Source organism: Rhagoletis pomonella, unplaced genomic scaffold (genome assembly GCF_013731165.1).
Source record: "Rhagoletis pomonella isolate Grant_MI unplaced genomic scaffold, Rhpom_1.0 Rhpom_scaffold_00017, whole genome shotgun sequence".
Taxonomy (NCBI): domain Eukaryota; kingdom Metazoa; phylum Arthropoda; class Insecta; order Diptera; family Tephritidae; genus Rhagoletis; species Rhagoletis pomonella.
This window is the reverse complement of record NW_023458571.1, coordinates 255250-272063: the sequence shown is the minus strand read 5'-3', so window position 1 is coordinate 272063 and position 16814 is coordinate 255250. Positions and strand designations below refer to the sequence as shown.

Here is a 16814-nt window from a genome sequence, read left to right as displayed (position 1 = left end):
CTTAAATTGATGAATTGCAATCAATAATGATAGATGTGTTTTTTTTTAATTATTATTCATATACAAAAGGAATGAATGATTTTAGCCTCAACTTTTTTTCAGTTGAGTGAATAGGTACCTGTTTTGATCAATATGTATTCAACAAAGTGTGATTGTGATTGATAAGAACCATGATACAAAAAAGAAGGTAGTTCCAGTTGATGACATTCGTTGTTGTTGCTAACCATTTGACTTTTAATAAAATTATGTCATCGGCATAAGCCAGCAATTGCACGCTCTTGTAGTAAATTGTTCCTGAGCGGTTCAGTTCTGCAGATCTTATTATCTTCTCCAACATCAGATTAAAGAAGTCACATGAAAGGGAGTCGCCCTGTCTGAAACCCCGTTTTGTGGCGAACGGCTCGGAGAGGTCTTTTCCAATTCTGACGGAGCTGGTGGTATTGCTCAACGTCATTTTACACAGCCGTATGAGCTTTGAGGGGATGCCAAATTCAGACATAGCGGCGTATAGGCAACTCCTTTTAGTGCTGTCAAAAGCGACAAGTCTTAGCTACTTAAAATGGTTTGCTTGTTGTACTAAAATTTAACGATTTTTTTACAAATTTTACGGGGTAAGAATCTCGAGTAAATTTTCCTACAAATTTGTTACTAAAACGATACTGTTTCACGGCTAATACATCTAGGATCATTGAAGAAGGCTTTAAGATCTGTAAGCTGTTTTAGAAAAAATTTGCAAAATTATTTTTTGTCCCGTATTCGGCTCTCATAAATATGGTCACCATACATATGATAGTCAAGACGGACTTACTTTTTTCCTTAATAATTTTTAAGCAGCCAATTTATTTTGCTTTGCATAGTGAGAAAAAAAAATAAATTGAAAATGTTTATCAAATCGCACATGGGCTTGCTAAGCTTTCGTTTTCCATTGAGAAACGGTAATCATTTTAGCTAAGCACATTATTGGAAAAGTTCTCTATTTGAAAAGAAAAAGAATTTGGCTGTGCAATGGTTATCAAATCGACTTATCCAAAAAACTTGTCAGTTACTCATTTTTTGATAAGTTGATAAGTTTCTTTTGATAAGCAAAAAGTGCAACACTTATCAACTTTACTTTTCAATAAAAAGGCTTATCCAAAAGTTTTAAAGTGATAAGTCATTGGTGCAATTGGGCCCTGATCACTAGAAGAAATTTTTTTTTCAGCAGAAAATTGTATCAGTACATTCAAAGACGTGGAATATGATGGACTTGAAAATTATGCCGGCTACATAATTTCGAAAATGGGGTTGACGACTAGGTTAGTGATAAAAGTGATAAAAATGATACTTACGTATCGTCGTTTAAAGTACAAAACCGCGTATCGTCGTTCTGCAAAACCGCGTAACCGACATTTTTTGCCAAAAATTGGATTTGCTCACACAAGCTCTTGGCTCAAGCCTTATCCATTCGAACTGAAATATACTAAACAGAAATGCGATTGCTTTGTAAAAAAGAGAATGATTTCGAAATATGAGATTGCTTACTCTCTAGAAAATAATTTATGTAACCTCACATACGCAGTTTTGCATTTTGTTGATACAGTGTTTTGCATATATGTAATACTCCTATATTGGCAGTAAGAGCTAGTACCGTCCGAAAACACTACAGTACAGATATATCAATAAAAACGTACGAAAGAAAAGGAACACATACGTTTATAAATAAACATGTACACAAAATATATACAAAAACGGCACTCAAGTACACAATACATTGACAAAAACTATACTAGACTGTCTCGCTTTGATTTCGGAATGCTTACACATTGAGAAGTTAGCCTACTGCCAATATAGAAGTATTACATATATGAGTGTTGTGTACTTCATACGACGATATGTTAATTGTTTATCGGAGGGCGGTCTGTTCAAGCCGACTTTAGGTTTTTTGCATACATTAGAAACTTTGAATTCAAAATTTGTGAAAGCGAATGGGGATACGCTAATCACAAAGCCTAATTTTTTGTTAAATCTGATGAGAGATGAAAGTAAATTTGAACCAAAATATAAAAATGTTTTATTTGGGAAGAACATTCTTTAGAATTAGATTTTTAGATCGCAAGATTGCATTCAAAATAAGAAAACGAAAAACTAACAGGATAATGCGCGCGTGGTTTATATTATAAAATAAAAAGAATAATTACGATGAAGTCTTTTTAATAGTCTATATTTTATATATTTTTAATAAAAAGAGTGCGAGCTATGTAAGTAAAAGTAAGTACCAAGCACTGACAATGGTTTTTGATTTGAAATATTATTACATTGGTATAAATATGGGAAGGAAAATACTCCGATTTATTGTTTTAATATTATCAAAGTGGTAAGGCCGTTGATAATACTCACAATTTATGAAACTCCAAACAATTTTTTTATCCGTCAAAAGTTGTTTATTGAAACTACCTTCTTTTTTTATCATGATAAGAACCTGCCTATAAAGTCAAATTGAAGAAATATTGGCTGCGTTTCTTTATACATTCCGGATAATCCCATATCACTACCGGAATAAACAGAATGCGTTTGAAATATACGTTAACATATCATCAGGAACGTTCTAAAGAATAAGTAAACAAAAAAGTTTATTCCAAACGTTCAGAATGAATAAAGAAATGCCGCCATTGTAAGAATTTTGAACCGCTTGTTTATATTTTTTGACACAATAGTACCTTAAAAGGGAGCTTCATTGAGTTGTCAATCACACCTTGTTTAATACACCTTGGTTTTGATATATGTGTCGACACAACAATATTCAAACAAAGTGAAAACAAATTTAATTGAAATAAATGGTAATTTTTTGTATGAATATCCATAAATATTTTTTTATGCACATATACCGGAAACGTATCCGAAAATGGAAACAATTTCATATAAAAACCTGATGTTTCATCCGTTTTCCGATTCCGTTTTCGGACGTTTTTCAGATCAATTCTCCCACTAAAGTGTTCAGCCGAAACGTATGTGCAGGAAACTATCGAAAATGGTTGTAAAACGGATGCGCTTTCGGCTGTTTTCCTGAAATTTGTCTGATTCAATTTTTCGTTGAAAACGATTTCATTATGAACTTCACAGAAACTTTTTCATAGTTACTGGAAACCAAACAAAAAACAATTTTAAGATTCAGCAATTATTTCAATTTGAATAATTAATCAATTTGAATAAAGAATTGTAATGTGTTGCTTCTGACAGAATTCGAACCTGGGACCTCCTGAAAGCTAACAAATAGTAGCACACTCCTCTGCACACTCAGCTACTGACGAATACGTATACATGTTTTCAAATGCTCAGTTTCATGATACAAAAAAGAAGGTAGTTTCAATAAACAACTTTTGACGGATAATACATTTTTTTGAAGTTTCATAAATTGTGAGTATTATCATCGGCCTTGCCACTTTGATAATATTAAAACAATAAATCTGAGTATTTTCCTTCCCATATTTATACCAATGTTGTAATATTTCAAATCAAAAACCATTATCAGTGCGTGGTACTTCTTTTACTTACGTAGCTCGCACTATTTTTTATTCAAAATATATAAAATATAGACTATTAAAGAAGACTTCATCGTAATTGTTCTTTTTATATTATAATAAAAACCACGCGCGTATTATGCTGTTATTTTTTCGTTTTCTTATTTTGAATGCAATCATGCGATCTAAAAATCTAATTCTTAAGAATGTTCTTCCCAAATAAAACCTTTTTATATTTTGGTTTAAATTTACTTTTAATTTTCTCATCAGATTTTGCAACAAATTAGCTTTCACAAATTTTGAACTTAAAGTTTCTAATGTATGCAAAAAACCTGAAGTCGGCTTAAACAGACCACCCTCCAATAAACAATTAACATATCGTCGTATAAAGTACAAAACCGCGTATCAACAAAATGCAAAACTGCGCATGTGAAGTTGCATAAATTATTTCCTAGAGAGTAAAAACACTCATATTTCAAAATTATTATCTTTTTTATAAATCAATCGCATTTCCTGCTAGCATATTTCTGGACGGACGGATAAGGCTCGAGCCAAGAGCTTGTGTGAGAAAATCCAATTTTTGGCAAAAAATGTCAGTTACGCGGTTTTGCAGAACGACGATACGCGGTTTTGTACTTTAATGCTACGTTCAAATTGACGAGCTAAACATGTTAAATGGGCTTGAACCAGTTAAATGAACAAAAGAAGTTCATAAACTATTTAAATCCCATGCAATTGTTGTTGGATAATTTAACCGGTTAAATCTTTAACTCGTTTGAAAACCAGTTCAGCGCAGAGTTGTATCAGAAAGCTTTCTGCTCCGGCCAATCAGAAAGACCCAAAGCTTTCATTTGACACGCCAACGTTCAAAAAATTTATATTCAGGAAATTATTAAAAATTAAAAATTATCAAAAAATATCATAATTGTATGCATGTCTGCCTGTCTAAAAAGAGGCCCAGGCGGTAATTAGTTATTTCCCATGAGGTCTCATCGTACGCAGAGATAAATAGTGCATACGAACTAAACATTTTGAAGTCTCTAAGTTATCCGTATGCGTTAATATCAAGAAGCAGACATTCGCACAAAACAAATTGAAACACAAAGACTTTATTTTGAATATTTGTTTCGAATTGTTATTGGTAATCAAACAACCGTCAAGGTTAACTCCAAATGTTCAATGTGGACGATTGTGTTTTCCAAAAAGCTCTTTTTCATTTAACAAGTTAAACGGGGCCAATTTGAACGTAGTATAAATGACGATATGTAAGTATAATTTTGATCACTTTCCTCATGCGTTCTGAACCCTAGTCATCAACCCCATTTTCGAAATTATGTAGGCGGTATAATTTTAAAGTCCATCATATTCCACATCTTTGAATGTACAGATAAAATCTTCTGCTTTCAAAAAAATATTTTTTCTAGTGATCAGGTAGCATGAATTTGATGAAATGTCATAATTTTATTAAAAGTCAAATGGTTAACAACAACAACGAATGTCATTAAATGGAACTACCTTCTTTTTTGTATCATGCTCAGTTTGAACAAATATTTTAAAATTATTGTTTTGAAATAAGATGACATTTTTCGGATACGAAAAATTAACAAATATTGAAATCGTTTTCTGAACCTTTCCGGATACGAAAAATGTACGAAAACTGCACTTTTGGCAAAAAGTACTTTTCTCTGCTGGCTGGTTATGTACCCACCAAACAATTTTTGTTGCCGGAAATAAGAAAACTTGTCGCCATCAGCAACAAATTTATTGCCGGCAATATCGCCATCGAATCGATTTCTTATTACCAGTCGCTTTAAAACGTCCGCCGCAGGCAGCTCGCCTAGGCGAGTCGTTTTCTTATTACCTGAATGAGTCGTTCTATTATTGCTACAGGCGAATAATAACTTCTTGCAAAAGTTTCCTCTTTCTTAATATTTAATTTCTTTTTGAACACAAACTTATAATTTGTAAAGGAAATTAACTATGTTCGTCGCTATGGAGCTTCCTATTTTTTCAACCCTGTCTTGGGCATAAATTATATGTTTTTGAAGAATCCTGTTGACGCGAAGTTCATCAGTTTGGGAATTTTTGTAAACACATTCCTAAAATGACATGATAGTAATAATGTTGCCGATTTCTCACAACGGCAATAAATCGGGGAGTTGCCAATTTGTTGCCATTGACGATTTTTGCCTATTTCTTATGTTTTGCATGGTGGGTATGTATGTATTGCTGCGCTCCTATTACAATACGAACAAACTTGTTTGTAGAAAAAAAACTTTTACCGAAATGAGTTTGAATGATTTGAATGTTTTCCATTCATTCATTCACATTCTCCCATTTTAAGGTAGGAAATTTAAAACAAAATGTGTATTCATAACTTACAAAATTCCAAACGCTGAGTGTTTTGTATGTGAAGTAAAATTTTCAAATCTACTGTACTCTGTTTGGCTGGAAGTTTGAATGAATTCATGCAGCCCTCTATTACATACTCGCGTTACGATTACTTGACAAAATGTTAGTTATATTAAAAATTACGTCATTCGTTGCCATGGGCGTACGCAGGTACGATAAACCGAATATTAGTTGAGTCTATTTTAAATATGGAAATCGTTATCATCAACTATTTCCTATTAAATTTATTTCATAAGATATTGGCCGATGAACCTTTTTTGTATCTTTCATATGTAATTATACATAAACCTAATATATAATATAATAATATATGTATAATAGTCTACACCCTCGCTTCCTTTTAGATGCACCTTTCAATGCCAACAATATTGACAACAAAAGAACTGATATCTACAATAAAAAAAACAATTTTAATCAGCAACAAATAGAGCTCTTGCAACAACAATATACCAAACGCAACTCCGTTGTGGACTTGATCACTCTACAACGGCAAGAGCGACTTCTCTATGCCACCACCTCTTCTACGAATACTGAGGTTTTACGTAGTGGAAGCATTGTTCGGGATATGCCTGAGATCCTTAGGGTTGCTGCTTTAAACAATAATCATTACAAGAGCGCCAACAGTATACGTTTTTCAGCAGCAGGTTCAGACCTAAAACCACCAACAATGCACAACGTACGCTTGCCGTCCATTTCACCAACGCTTTCATTAAACGGAAGTTCTAATGATGCAAACAACGGTAAGTACTTATAAAGAATCAGTTGCCTCTTGTGATGAACATTTATACATACATAAGTAATTACAATCTTTAAATTTATATCTTTCTTGTGATTTCAGTTCACTACTATTCCATGTACGGTCCAATTAGCCCACAATCCAGTGATAGTGGCCACAGTATACCAGACAACATTTCACAAGTAAATGGAACAAAATATCGGAGCAGCTTCAGCGGCTCCAATAGCTCATTTGACTCTCATAACATATCCAAATCATCACAACAGTCACAATCGCATAAAGAGCTGTTCACGCAACGCAAGCAGCGAGAATTTACGCCAGATAGTAAAAAGGATGACAGCTATTGGGATCGTCGTCGCCGTAACAACGAAGCGGCCAAGCGTAGTCGCGAAAAACGACGTTATAATGACATGGTCTTGGAGCAGAGAGTTGTTGAGCTAACAAAGGAGAATCACGTATTAAAGGCACAATTAGATGCTATTAAAGACAAATTCAACATAACCGGTGAAAATTTAGTTAGCGTTGAACAGATATTGGCCTCATTACCGACAAGTGAGCAAGTCTTAAATATTACAAAACGTGCCAAGATGACAATGACTGGCGGTTTCATCGGTGCCACAACCGTTGTACCCAACTCCATTGTTTATGGCATACCTGGGCTTTCATCTACAAATGGTTCAGAGGGCCCTCTTACTACAACACCAGTACTACAAACGCCATCATCGAGTGGTATACTTACACCCCAGAAATCGAATACCCTAAACCAGGTTTGCACTATTGATCCCAACAGCGCATTGAATAAGGACAACGACTTAATGTGTAAAACTTCTCAACAGCCATTGCAACCGGTTATCAAAAATAGCCATGCAAATGTACCCACTACACTCTCTCATACACACCCGATCTCATCAGTAGCTCATATGCAGTTATCCTCCTCGCAGGTACACCTCAGCGCCGAACGCTATCAGCCACCACCACACCTGTCAGTTAACAAAAACTATTCTGCTGACATGTCTAGACCAAACAATTCCAGTATATTAACCAACGTTAACCTCACTGTTAACACAACATCACATGCACAGAGTGCCGGGCATATGGTATTATCAGCACCACCTCAACATCCACCACCGTCCACTTTGCAGAGTTCACATGTTTTGGAGCCGCCCAATCGCAACGTTAACTGCGATGATCTCGATAACTTGCGTAAAGTTGTAGCCGTGGTAGGTGCTGCTATAAGTAGAAATGATGCAGGAGAACCCACAGATTCTCCACTGTATAATACAACGGCAACGGCACCCCTCTACTTGCCACCACATCCGAGCAATATATATTCCTACAGCACAAAGGAACATGTATCCATATCCAGACAAAATCTAGAAAACGAGTATAATGCGAAATCACCCGAATTCAACAATGTTAGTTCAAGTGCAGTAGAGTCAGTTTCTTCATCCACCGTTACTTATGGCAACACAAACGCTGGCAGTAGCATTCTTAATCTTTCTCGTCGCATCTACTCGCCAGCATATGAACATATGCTATCATCCACCACGTCCTCGTCTCTGTCTTCAACTTCTTCTTCAGGAGTTATCTCCGGGGATGATGAACACGAAGCTGACGGTGGGGATGATGTAGATCATAACAGTGTCGTAAATATTAGCACCACCAGCCCTAGCAGTACCGATTCAAACAACTGCCTACCGCTCAAGTTAAGGCACAAATCTCATTTAGGTGACAAAGATGCTGCTGCCACAGCGCTGCTGGCGCTTCAGCACATTAAACAGGAGCCAGTAAGCAATCGAGCTTCACCACCCGCTTGGGCAGATAATGGGGACAATTCGAGCGATGAACGCGATTCCGGAATCTCGATCGGTAGCACTGATTGGACAGCACAATTGCAACAAAAAGTGGACACAGCGAATTGTGGAAATACAGCAGTGGTTGGGGTGTCCGTTTCGGAACGAGAACATATACTTAAGTCTCATTTGGCGCGGCTAGAATCGGAGATGGCGAATATTAAAAATATGATGATCCTCTCAGTAGATCAAATAAGTTCACCAACACATTTTAAGCTGTAGAATGTGGTAGAAATCAACATCTTGAATGCCTCCAGGAGGCATAAATGTTGGTATTTAAATGGAGAGAGAGCAGAGACATAATAACTTTTTATACCCGAGCGCACTTGTGCACAAGGGCATATTAACTTTGTTCACATAACGGTTGTTTGTAACAGCCAAAACGAATCGAGATAGATATAGACAAATGTATACATAATTGATCAGGATAAAAAAAGAAATCGATTAAGCCATGTCTGTCTGTCCGTCCGTCTGTCCGTCTGTCCGTGTACACGATAACTCGAGCAAAAATTGAGATATCTCAACGAAATTTGGTATGTAGGTTTCCCTTAATCCAAGGTAGGTTGCTATTGAAAATGGGCGAAATCGGACTGTAACCACGCCCACTTCCCATATAACGGTAATTTCCAGAAATACGAAAACTGCGATATTTTAGTAACTACTGAAGATAAATCACTCCAAATTGGTATTTACAATAATTTTTTGACAAAAAATAATAATATTATACATTTTTGGAAAATGGGCGTAGCCACGCCCACTTATGGTTACATGTGTATATCTTGGTAACCGCTGTACCAATTTCTACCAAACTTGGCACAATTGTCGGCCTTCGTACAGCATACAAAATCGCCTAAAATTTTTAAAATCGGACGATAACCACGCCCACATCCCATATAACGGTAATTTAGAGAAATACAAAATCTTCGATAAATCAGTAAATATCGAAGCTAATTTATTCAAAACTGATGCTTGCAACAATTCTTTACCAAGAAATACGTTTGTGATAAATTTTTGGAAAATGGGCGTGGCACCGCCCACTTATGATCACATATATGTGTCTCAGTAACCGTTCTACCAATTTGTACCAAACTCGGTGTGGTTATTGTGCTTGCCACATATAAGCAAACCGTTGAAAATTATTGAAATCGGACTAAAATAACGGCCGCTTCTCATATAACGGTAAATTTCAGAACTGCTTGAAACTTCAAAATTTCGAAATCTAAGGACTCTAATTTACTTAAAATTGATACGCCCCGGCTTACCATATAGCCGTAGCTTTCGGTAAGGCGTAAGGCTCTGCCCGAACTTAGGCTTTCTTACTTGTTATACATGTATTTGTGGGGAATGCGTTAGATAGAACTTGGAGTTTAATTAATCAACATTTTATGATTAATTCGCAAAAATATATATGTCTCGTGTATTTATGTTTATGCTGCATGCTATGGATTCAGTTTGAAATTAAATATCCTAATAAAGAGGGGCACATACTGATGTTAAAACAACCAAACAAAATGTGATGCATAATTATTAATTGCCTTCTAAAAATTTTATAATAAAATAACTCAAAAGAACTTTAACGAAAGTTCAGTCTAATGAACTGCATACACATATTTTTATATACATATGTACCTATATATACAGATGTGTGTAAATATATGCATATATGTATATCGTCGTTTAAAGTACAAAACCGCGTATCGTCATTCTGCATAACCGCATAACTGATATTGGCTGCCAAAAATTGGATTTGCTCACACAAGCTCTTGGCTCAACATTTATCTATTCGTCCTGAAATATACAAGCCAGAAATTCGATTGCTTTATAAAAAAGACAACCATTTTGAAATATGAGCGTTTTTACGCTCTAGAAAATAATTTCTATAACTTCACATACGCGGTTTTGCATTTTGCTGATATGCGGTGTTGCATTTTGTTGATACGCGGTGTTGCACTTTAAACGACAATATGTTTAATAAGGTTTGTTTTTTGTATAACAAAGAAAAACCAATTTTTTCCTTGTTAATCGGATTCGTATGTACATATCGTCGCTACCATGTCAAACTATCGAATGTGCTAAAATGCTTTTTCATTTACGCAAGGTGCATGCATTTAGAATGATACGTAAGCTGGAAAATCGTCGAATTTTTAGGCTTCTGAGAAGCAGAGGATACTGGCTTTAATAAGGTGTCGAATCCCACAAGATTTATACAACGGTTTTTTTGATCTCCTGAAAAGTACCCATTTTCACATTCGATAGTTTTACATGGTAGCGACGATATATACCAGGCACCGAAAATAATCGTTATCATAAGGGATTTTTATTTAAAATAAATATAATCGTTATTTTTCGATTTACATAATTACGATCATCGTTATTTATAATAATCGTTATTTTATGGTTTTTATTTTTTCGATCAAAAATAATCATTATTCTTTACTTTATTAATCTTCTCTGATCATAGAAAACCAAAAAAAAACTTGTAGTGTTGACAACTAAAGCATCAAACGTAGACCTAAGGTAACCTCAATAACCACAAAAAAAGTTCAGCAGGAAAATGAAAACAAAAATTCTTTGATTCATTGCAGATGATTGCATTATTGATACCAGTTATGGGCAAAATTTGATCTACTAAAAGTGTTAAATATTTAGGTATGTACCAAAGTACTATTTACTTAAGTATTTTGGTTGTTACTAAATACCGAGTAAACTAGTAAATATTTACTTATTTTCACTGCGCTAAATACTTAGTCTAAAAGTATTTAGTTAGTTACACCTAACGCAACACCGCGCACAAAAGTACATTGAGACTTTGGCTTCACTAACTGCCGCGTACAAAAATATTTCGGTATTCCCCGAGAATACTTCTACATACTTCGACATTTTTGATACTATTTCAGAATATTCGATATTATAGGGAATATTTCGGGATTTTCGAGACTACTTTGGGGTTTCTAGAGATTTTTACCATTGTAGGGATTATTAAGGTTTTTCAGAGACTAAATATATTGAGTGCAATAAAAATATCGATCATTAATAGTGTATCGATAACAATATTGATAAATATAACAATAAAAGTAGCGATTAGTATATCGATAACAATATCGATACATTTTTCGATAAAAATATCGATTACTATACCGATTATTATATCGATAACAATACCGATTCCTATATGGATAAGTATATTGATAATCATATCGATTATAGCATTGATAATAATATCGATAAGTATCGATAAGTATAACATTGCAAAACCATTAAATTTATCGATAAATATATCGATATCAAGATCGACAAATATAACAAAAATTTCGAAATAGTCCCGAAAATCATGAAATTTTCCCGGGAATCCCGAAGTAGTATCGAAAATCTTTCCTAAATTTTTTGCTAAATCATATTTAGCCATCTAAAAGCCTGATTATGGCAACTTAACTTAACTTAACGGAACGTAGAACTTAGAGAATCAAAATTAAACAGATTTCGACGTGGCATTAAGTTACGTTAAGCTTCGGCTTTTCAATTATAAGCAACACCCATTCAACAGAATTTTTAAGAGATACCCGAAAGTTACGTTAAGTTGCCATAATCAGACCGTCATAAATACCTTAGTACTTTAGTAAAAGTATTATGCATCTCCAAAGTCTCCGAGTACTTTGGATTAGAGTATTTAGCGCCTTTACTTTAGCATCTAACAGCTCCTAAATGGCAAAGTATTTTTTACTTTATTATTTACCAACTCATAAACCCCTAATTTTTTTTTACTTGAGAATTTAGCAACTCCTAAATACCTAAGTCTTGGTTACTTGAATATTAGACATCTCCAGATATTAAGGATTTGAGTATTTAGTACCCAAACTGGTATATTAAATACTAGGGACGTGAACCGGATGAAAAATTTGGTCGGTTCGGTACAGCGGTTCGAACTGGTTTTTGCACTTTTGGATTGGTTCGTCAAAGCGGTCTTTTTGGTCTTTGAACCGGGGTTTCGGTTAGGTTCAACGGTTCGAAAAACAAAAAAATAACGCGCTAGTTTAAGTGTCAAGTGTCAAGTGCAACAACGCGCAAGGTTAAGAGTCAAGTGCCTGTCAAATGAGATGGGTTGCCTTTATATTTCATATTGTCACATGGTACACAAACATGCTAGCTATTACCATGTTTAACAAAAAGAAAAAAAAGTTGGTATATATATTTATCTATTGAAAATTGGTTGAAACGAACCTTTAAACCTTTATGCAAATGCATATCCTGTAAAAGCCCGTTAGTGCTGAAAATAGTATCGCTCAACACGTCCGTTCACTAAAATTTTTGTACAAGACTGAAAATATTACAAAAATTCCACTTAAAATTTATCAAGAAATGTACTTAAAACAACAACAACGTATGTTCGCTTGCAGTTCGCTAGAATCTCAATTTATTTGTGAAAATTTATGACTACACTAATTCACTCATGTAGCAAGCATTCTTCATGAATGCATACAACCGATTTCTACTGGGTACTTACATATGTATGTATACATATACATGTGAACGTATGTACTTGTAAAATTTATTTTAAAGTCAAATCTGTGCACATTCGATTTACACCTTATAAGAAACCACGAACAACCGTTATTTTTGTTCGAAAAAATTAAAACAATAATATAACGATTAAAGATAATCGAAAAAATAAAAATCACATAATAACGATTAAAAATTATCGAAAAAATCATAAAATAACCATTAAAGATGATCAAAAAAATAAAAATCACTAAATATCCATTAAAAATGATCGAAAAAATAGATCTCACAAAATAACGATTTAATTATGACTTTTATTATAAAAATCATAACGGTTACGGTCCCTGATATATACACAATACTTATTTTGAAATTAAAATATATTAAGTTGACTAATATAAAGTAATAAACTAACGTTCAGCTAAGTTGCGCAAGTTAGACATTTTCGTTTACTGAATGAAAGCTACTCGTCTTCATACATGAGCACACTTGTACATACGTTAGGTTTGTAACAGGCCAACTCATCCGAGATAGATATAGACATACAGCAGGACGTTGAATTTAAATCGGACAATAACTACGCCTATGCACTTTTTATCGTATCACACTCGATGCATTGAGTTTAATTGTCCCTTAATATAAAGCTTAAACTTGAATAAGAGCACCTTAAATGTACATACATGTACGTATCTAATACTCTGTGGGGCCGTTTCCTCGACTGCCTGTGACAGGCATTCGAAAAACGGCCCTGTTTGTATCAATGTTGAGAGTTAAATTTTCATTAGTCTTACAGCCGCAATCACAAATATTCATTAAAGGCCAGTTGGTTAATTTCTGCTTATTACTACCTCCCACCTGTACATCATTTTCGACGTTTTCGACATCATGCATATAACATGTGATCAATAAAGCAGTGATTGCAATTAACCGGAGCTTCTACCTTCGATTTGTGTTAATCGGGCATTGAACAAACCGCCTTAAATTAAATTTAGCGGGCACTTAACTAATGATCGTTAAATCTGTATATGACTATTTCCCTTCAGAGTTAAAAATAGCGGCTCATTATTTAATGAGAAATTTAAGTATGGCCCCAGCTGCAGCCCTTGCTTGTCGCATCACATACTTTTTTCTTTTAGCTACATAGATATCAAATAAGAAAACTTTTCTAAATATACCACGTCTTTCATTCAATGTAACATATACATACATAACATAGACCTACAATTTCTACTGCGAAAATACAAATTTTAAATCGATTTTATCAATTTGTAATAAATTGGAACTGGGTCATATTTATATCATATCATATCACATACATAACATAGACCTACAATTTCTACTGCGAAAATGCAAATTTGAAATCGATTTTATCAATTTGTAATAAATTGGAACTGGGTCATATATATATCATATCATATCAACGCAAGCAGCGGCGGATCCAGAATCTCTTTTTTGTGTGTTTTGCGGGAACGAGTAATTCTTTTATATATATATTAGGGTGATCTAAAATAACTAACCAAACGAATTTATGGCCTTACATATTTACTGAGAAGGAAATTATCTGAAAAAAATTGTATTTAAATTTTAAAGGGTGTCGGTGGGAATTTAAAATTTTCCATATAAATAAAAATTTGTTTTCATTAAGAATGTTATTACTTTTGAACCGTTAAAAAAAGTTATAAAAAAGGGATACACGTTTTTTCTAGGCATATTCTTGTATGGCATTCAATTTTCAAAAAAATTACCCTGAAGTTGGTTTTCTTAAAGACAATTAAGAGTATTAAATATGTTTATGATATTGCTGAACGAGGAATAGCGTTGATACAAAATTATAATCGAACTTTGAGGTAAGACGAAGAACAAAAGCAATTTCTTTTGCAAGTAAAACAATTACATCACTAGCAACATCGTAACTACAACGAACTGACTTTTTTAATAATTAAAAAGAATATTATGTCAAATCTAGTTTATAATCAACATGCTCTACACATTCATTTAGCATGAATATTTCCAGTCATAAAGCCATAAGTATATACATTTTTTAGTCCAGACAATCAACTTCAAACTATTTTTTAGAGAATTGAATGTCCTACAAGAATAAACTTTTATCCCAAACGGTTCAATAGTTATAAAATTTTTAATGAAAACAAACTTTTTACATGTTATTTATATGGAAGATTTCATATGCCCGCCGACACCTTTTAAAATAGGAATAAAAATGTTTCCAAATGGGAAAGTAAAAATATCCTATTAAGACCATAAATTCGTAAGGTTAGTTATTTTGGTTTACCCTAATATATATATCCATAGGTTTCTCGGAAACGGCTCTAACGATTTTGATGCAATTTTGTATTCAGATAACGTTTGCAATTTAAGGTTATCTGCATTGGTGTTATTTCCGAGGATATTCGTATAAGGTTGTGTCCTATTTTCAATTATTTGCAAATAAAACAAAACATCATAATCTCGGTATTTAAAAAAAAACTCCAATTCAGAAATATTTTTGAATAGGGTTGCCACCTATTTTCTATCATATATTTATTAATTATTTTGTTTAGAAATTTAGGATACAATATTACTATTTGTGATACTAAAATATATCTCTTAAAATATGATTTGTTTTTATAATAAGTGTTCTCCCTTAGGATATATCTGCAAGGTTGCCACTTATTTTCGATATTACAAAATTAAACTAAAACAATTTAATATAAACATCAAATTAAAGGTATTTTTGAGAATTTGAATCCAGAAATATTTTCCATGAGGTTTGCCTTTTTTTTGTAATAAAATCTCTTATTATATTCATTTAATAGATCATATATGTGTATGCACACACATACAATAAAAATATGTACTCTCGATCCTGGCGTATTTCTAAATAGGGTAGCACTTAATTCTAAATGTAAGATATTTAATAAATTGATTAGATTTAAAAAGTAAAAATTTTCAATTTACATATTTCCATATTTTTCCCATTTCAATAGCTACGCCTGAACGAATTTTTTATGCCTGAAAAGAATTAGACCTAATTGAGAAATACAAAAGGTCAAGAAAGGCTCAAAGATCTAGCATGTATGAGTTGACGAAGCTCTAGAAGAATTTTTCAAAAATCCACGGAAAATGTAAAAATTCCTCATTTCATTGAGTTATACACTCTAAAAAATTTTTGTTTAAATTTGCGCATATTAAGATAGGTAACCAGTTTCCTCTCTTAATGAATGCAAATTTACACACTGCTTGCTTACTTTTACATATCATATGTGTGGCGTAGAACAAATTTCAAATTTGTTTTTTGAGTTTTAAACATTTATTGTTCACATTTTCATAGTTTACACATAAAATGTTTAAAATTTCCTCTAAAAAAACTTCGTTTAAATTTACGCATATAAAGAGAGGTAACCAGTTTCCTCTCCTAGTGTGTGCAAAATTAAACATTGTGCGTTTACTTTTACATATCTAATTTATCACGTAGCGCACACATGGGGTGGGTTTTGGGGTTAAATTTATTATGATTTAAGAAATTTTGATAGAAAAAAATTTCTTTTCCATTTCTTGTGCGTCATTTTGTAAGAATTTTTCTTTTTTCTTGAGAGCTCTTTAAAGTTTAATTGCGAATGAAAACATTGTCCTAAAAATATGCAATGCATGCTCACTTACTGTTGGTTTTTAAACTTTACAGCCTAAAAAAGTTTACTACTGATATGTACTTAAGAAGCATTCGAGGATTTAATTTGCCAACTTGGAATTCGTTCCACCAAAATGAGCTACATGTTAAAAATACAAGTTCAGCTAAATTTTCGTTATTCGAAGTATTAAAAA

General features: G+C 33.4%; 1 protein-coding gene across 3 annotated transcripts in view; it reads left to right on the top strand.

The window, feature by feature from the left end:
* The window catches only part of LOC118749507, a 417693-nt gene extending 408813 nt beyond the window's left edge, over positions 1-8880 (top strand). For 2 of the 3 annotated variants that reach the window (XM_036484301.1, XM_036484300.1), the window contains 2 exons: positions 6254-6649; positions 6748-8880. In XM_036484301.1, coding sequence (XP_036340194.1) covers positions 6475-6649; positions 6748-8720 — 2148 coding nt within the window. In that variant the 5' untranslated portion in view covers positions 6254-6474 and the 3' untranslated portion in view covers positions 8721-8880. Of the gene's footprint in view, positions 1-6253; positions 6650-6747 lie in introns of those variants that run through there. The other variant, XR_004994230.1, reaches the window with a different exon arrangement.
* The last annotated feature ends 7934 nt before the right edge of the window (positions 8881-16814 follow it).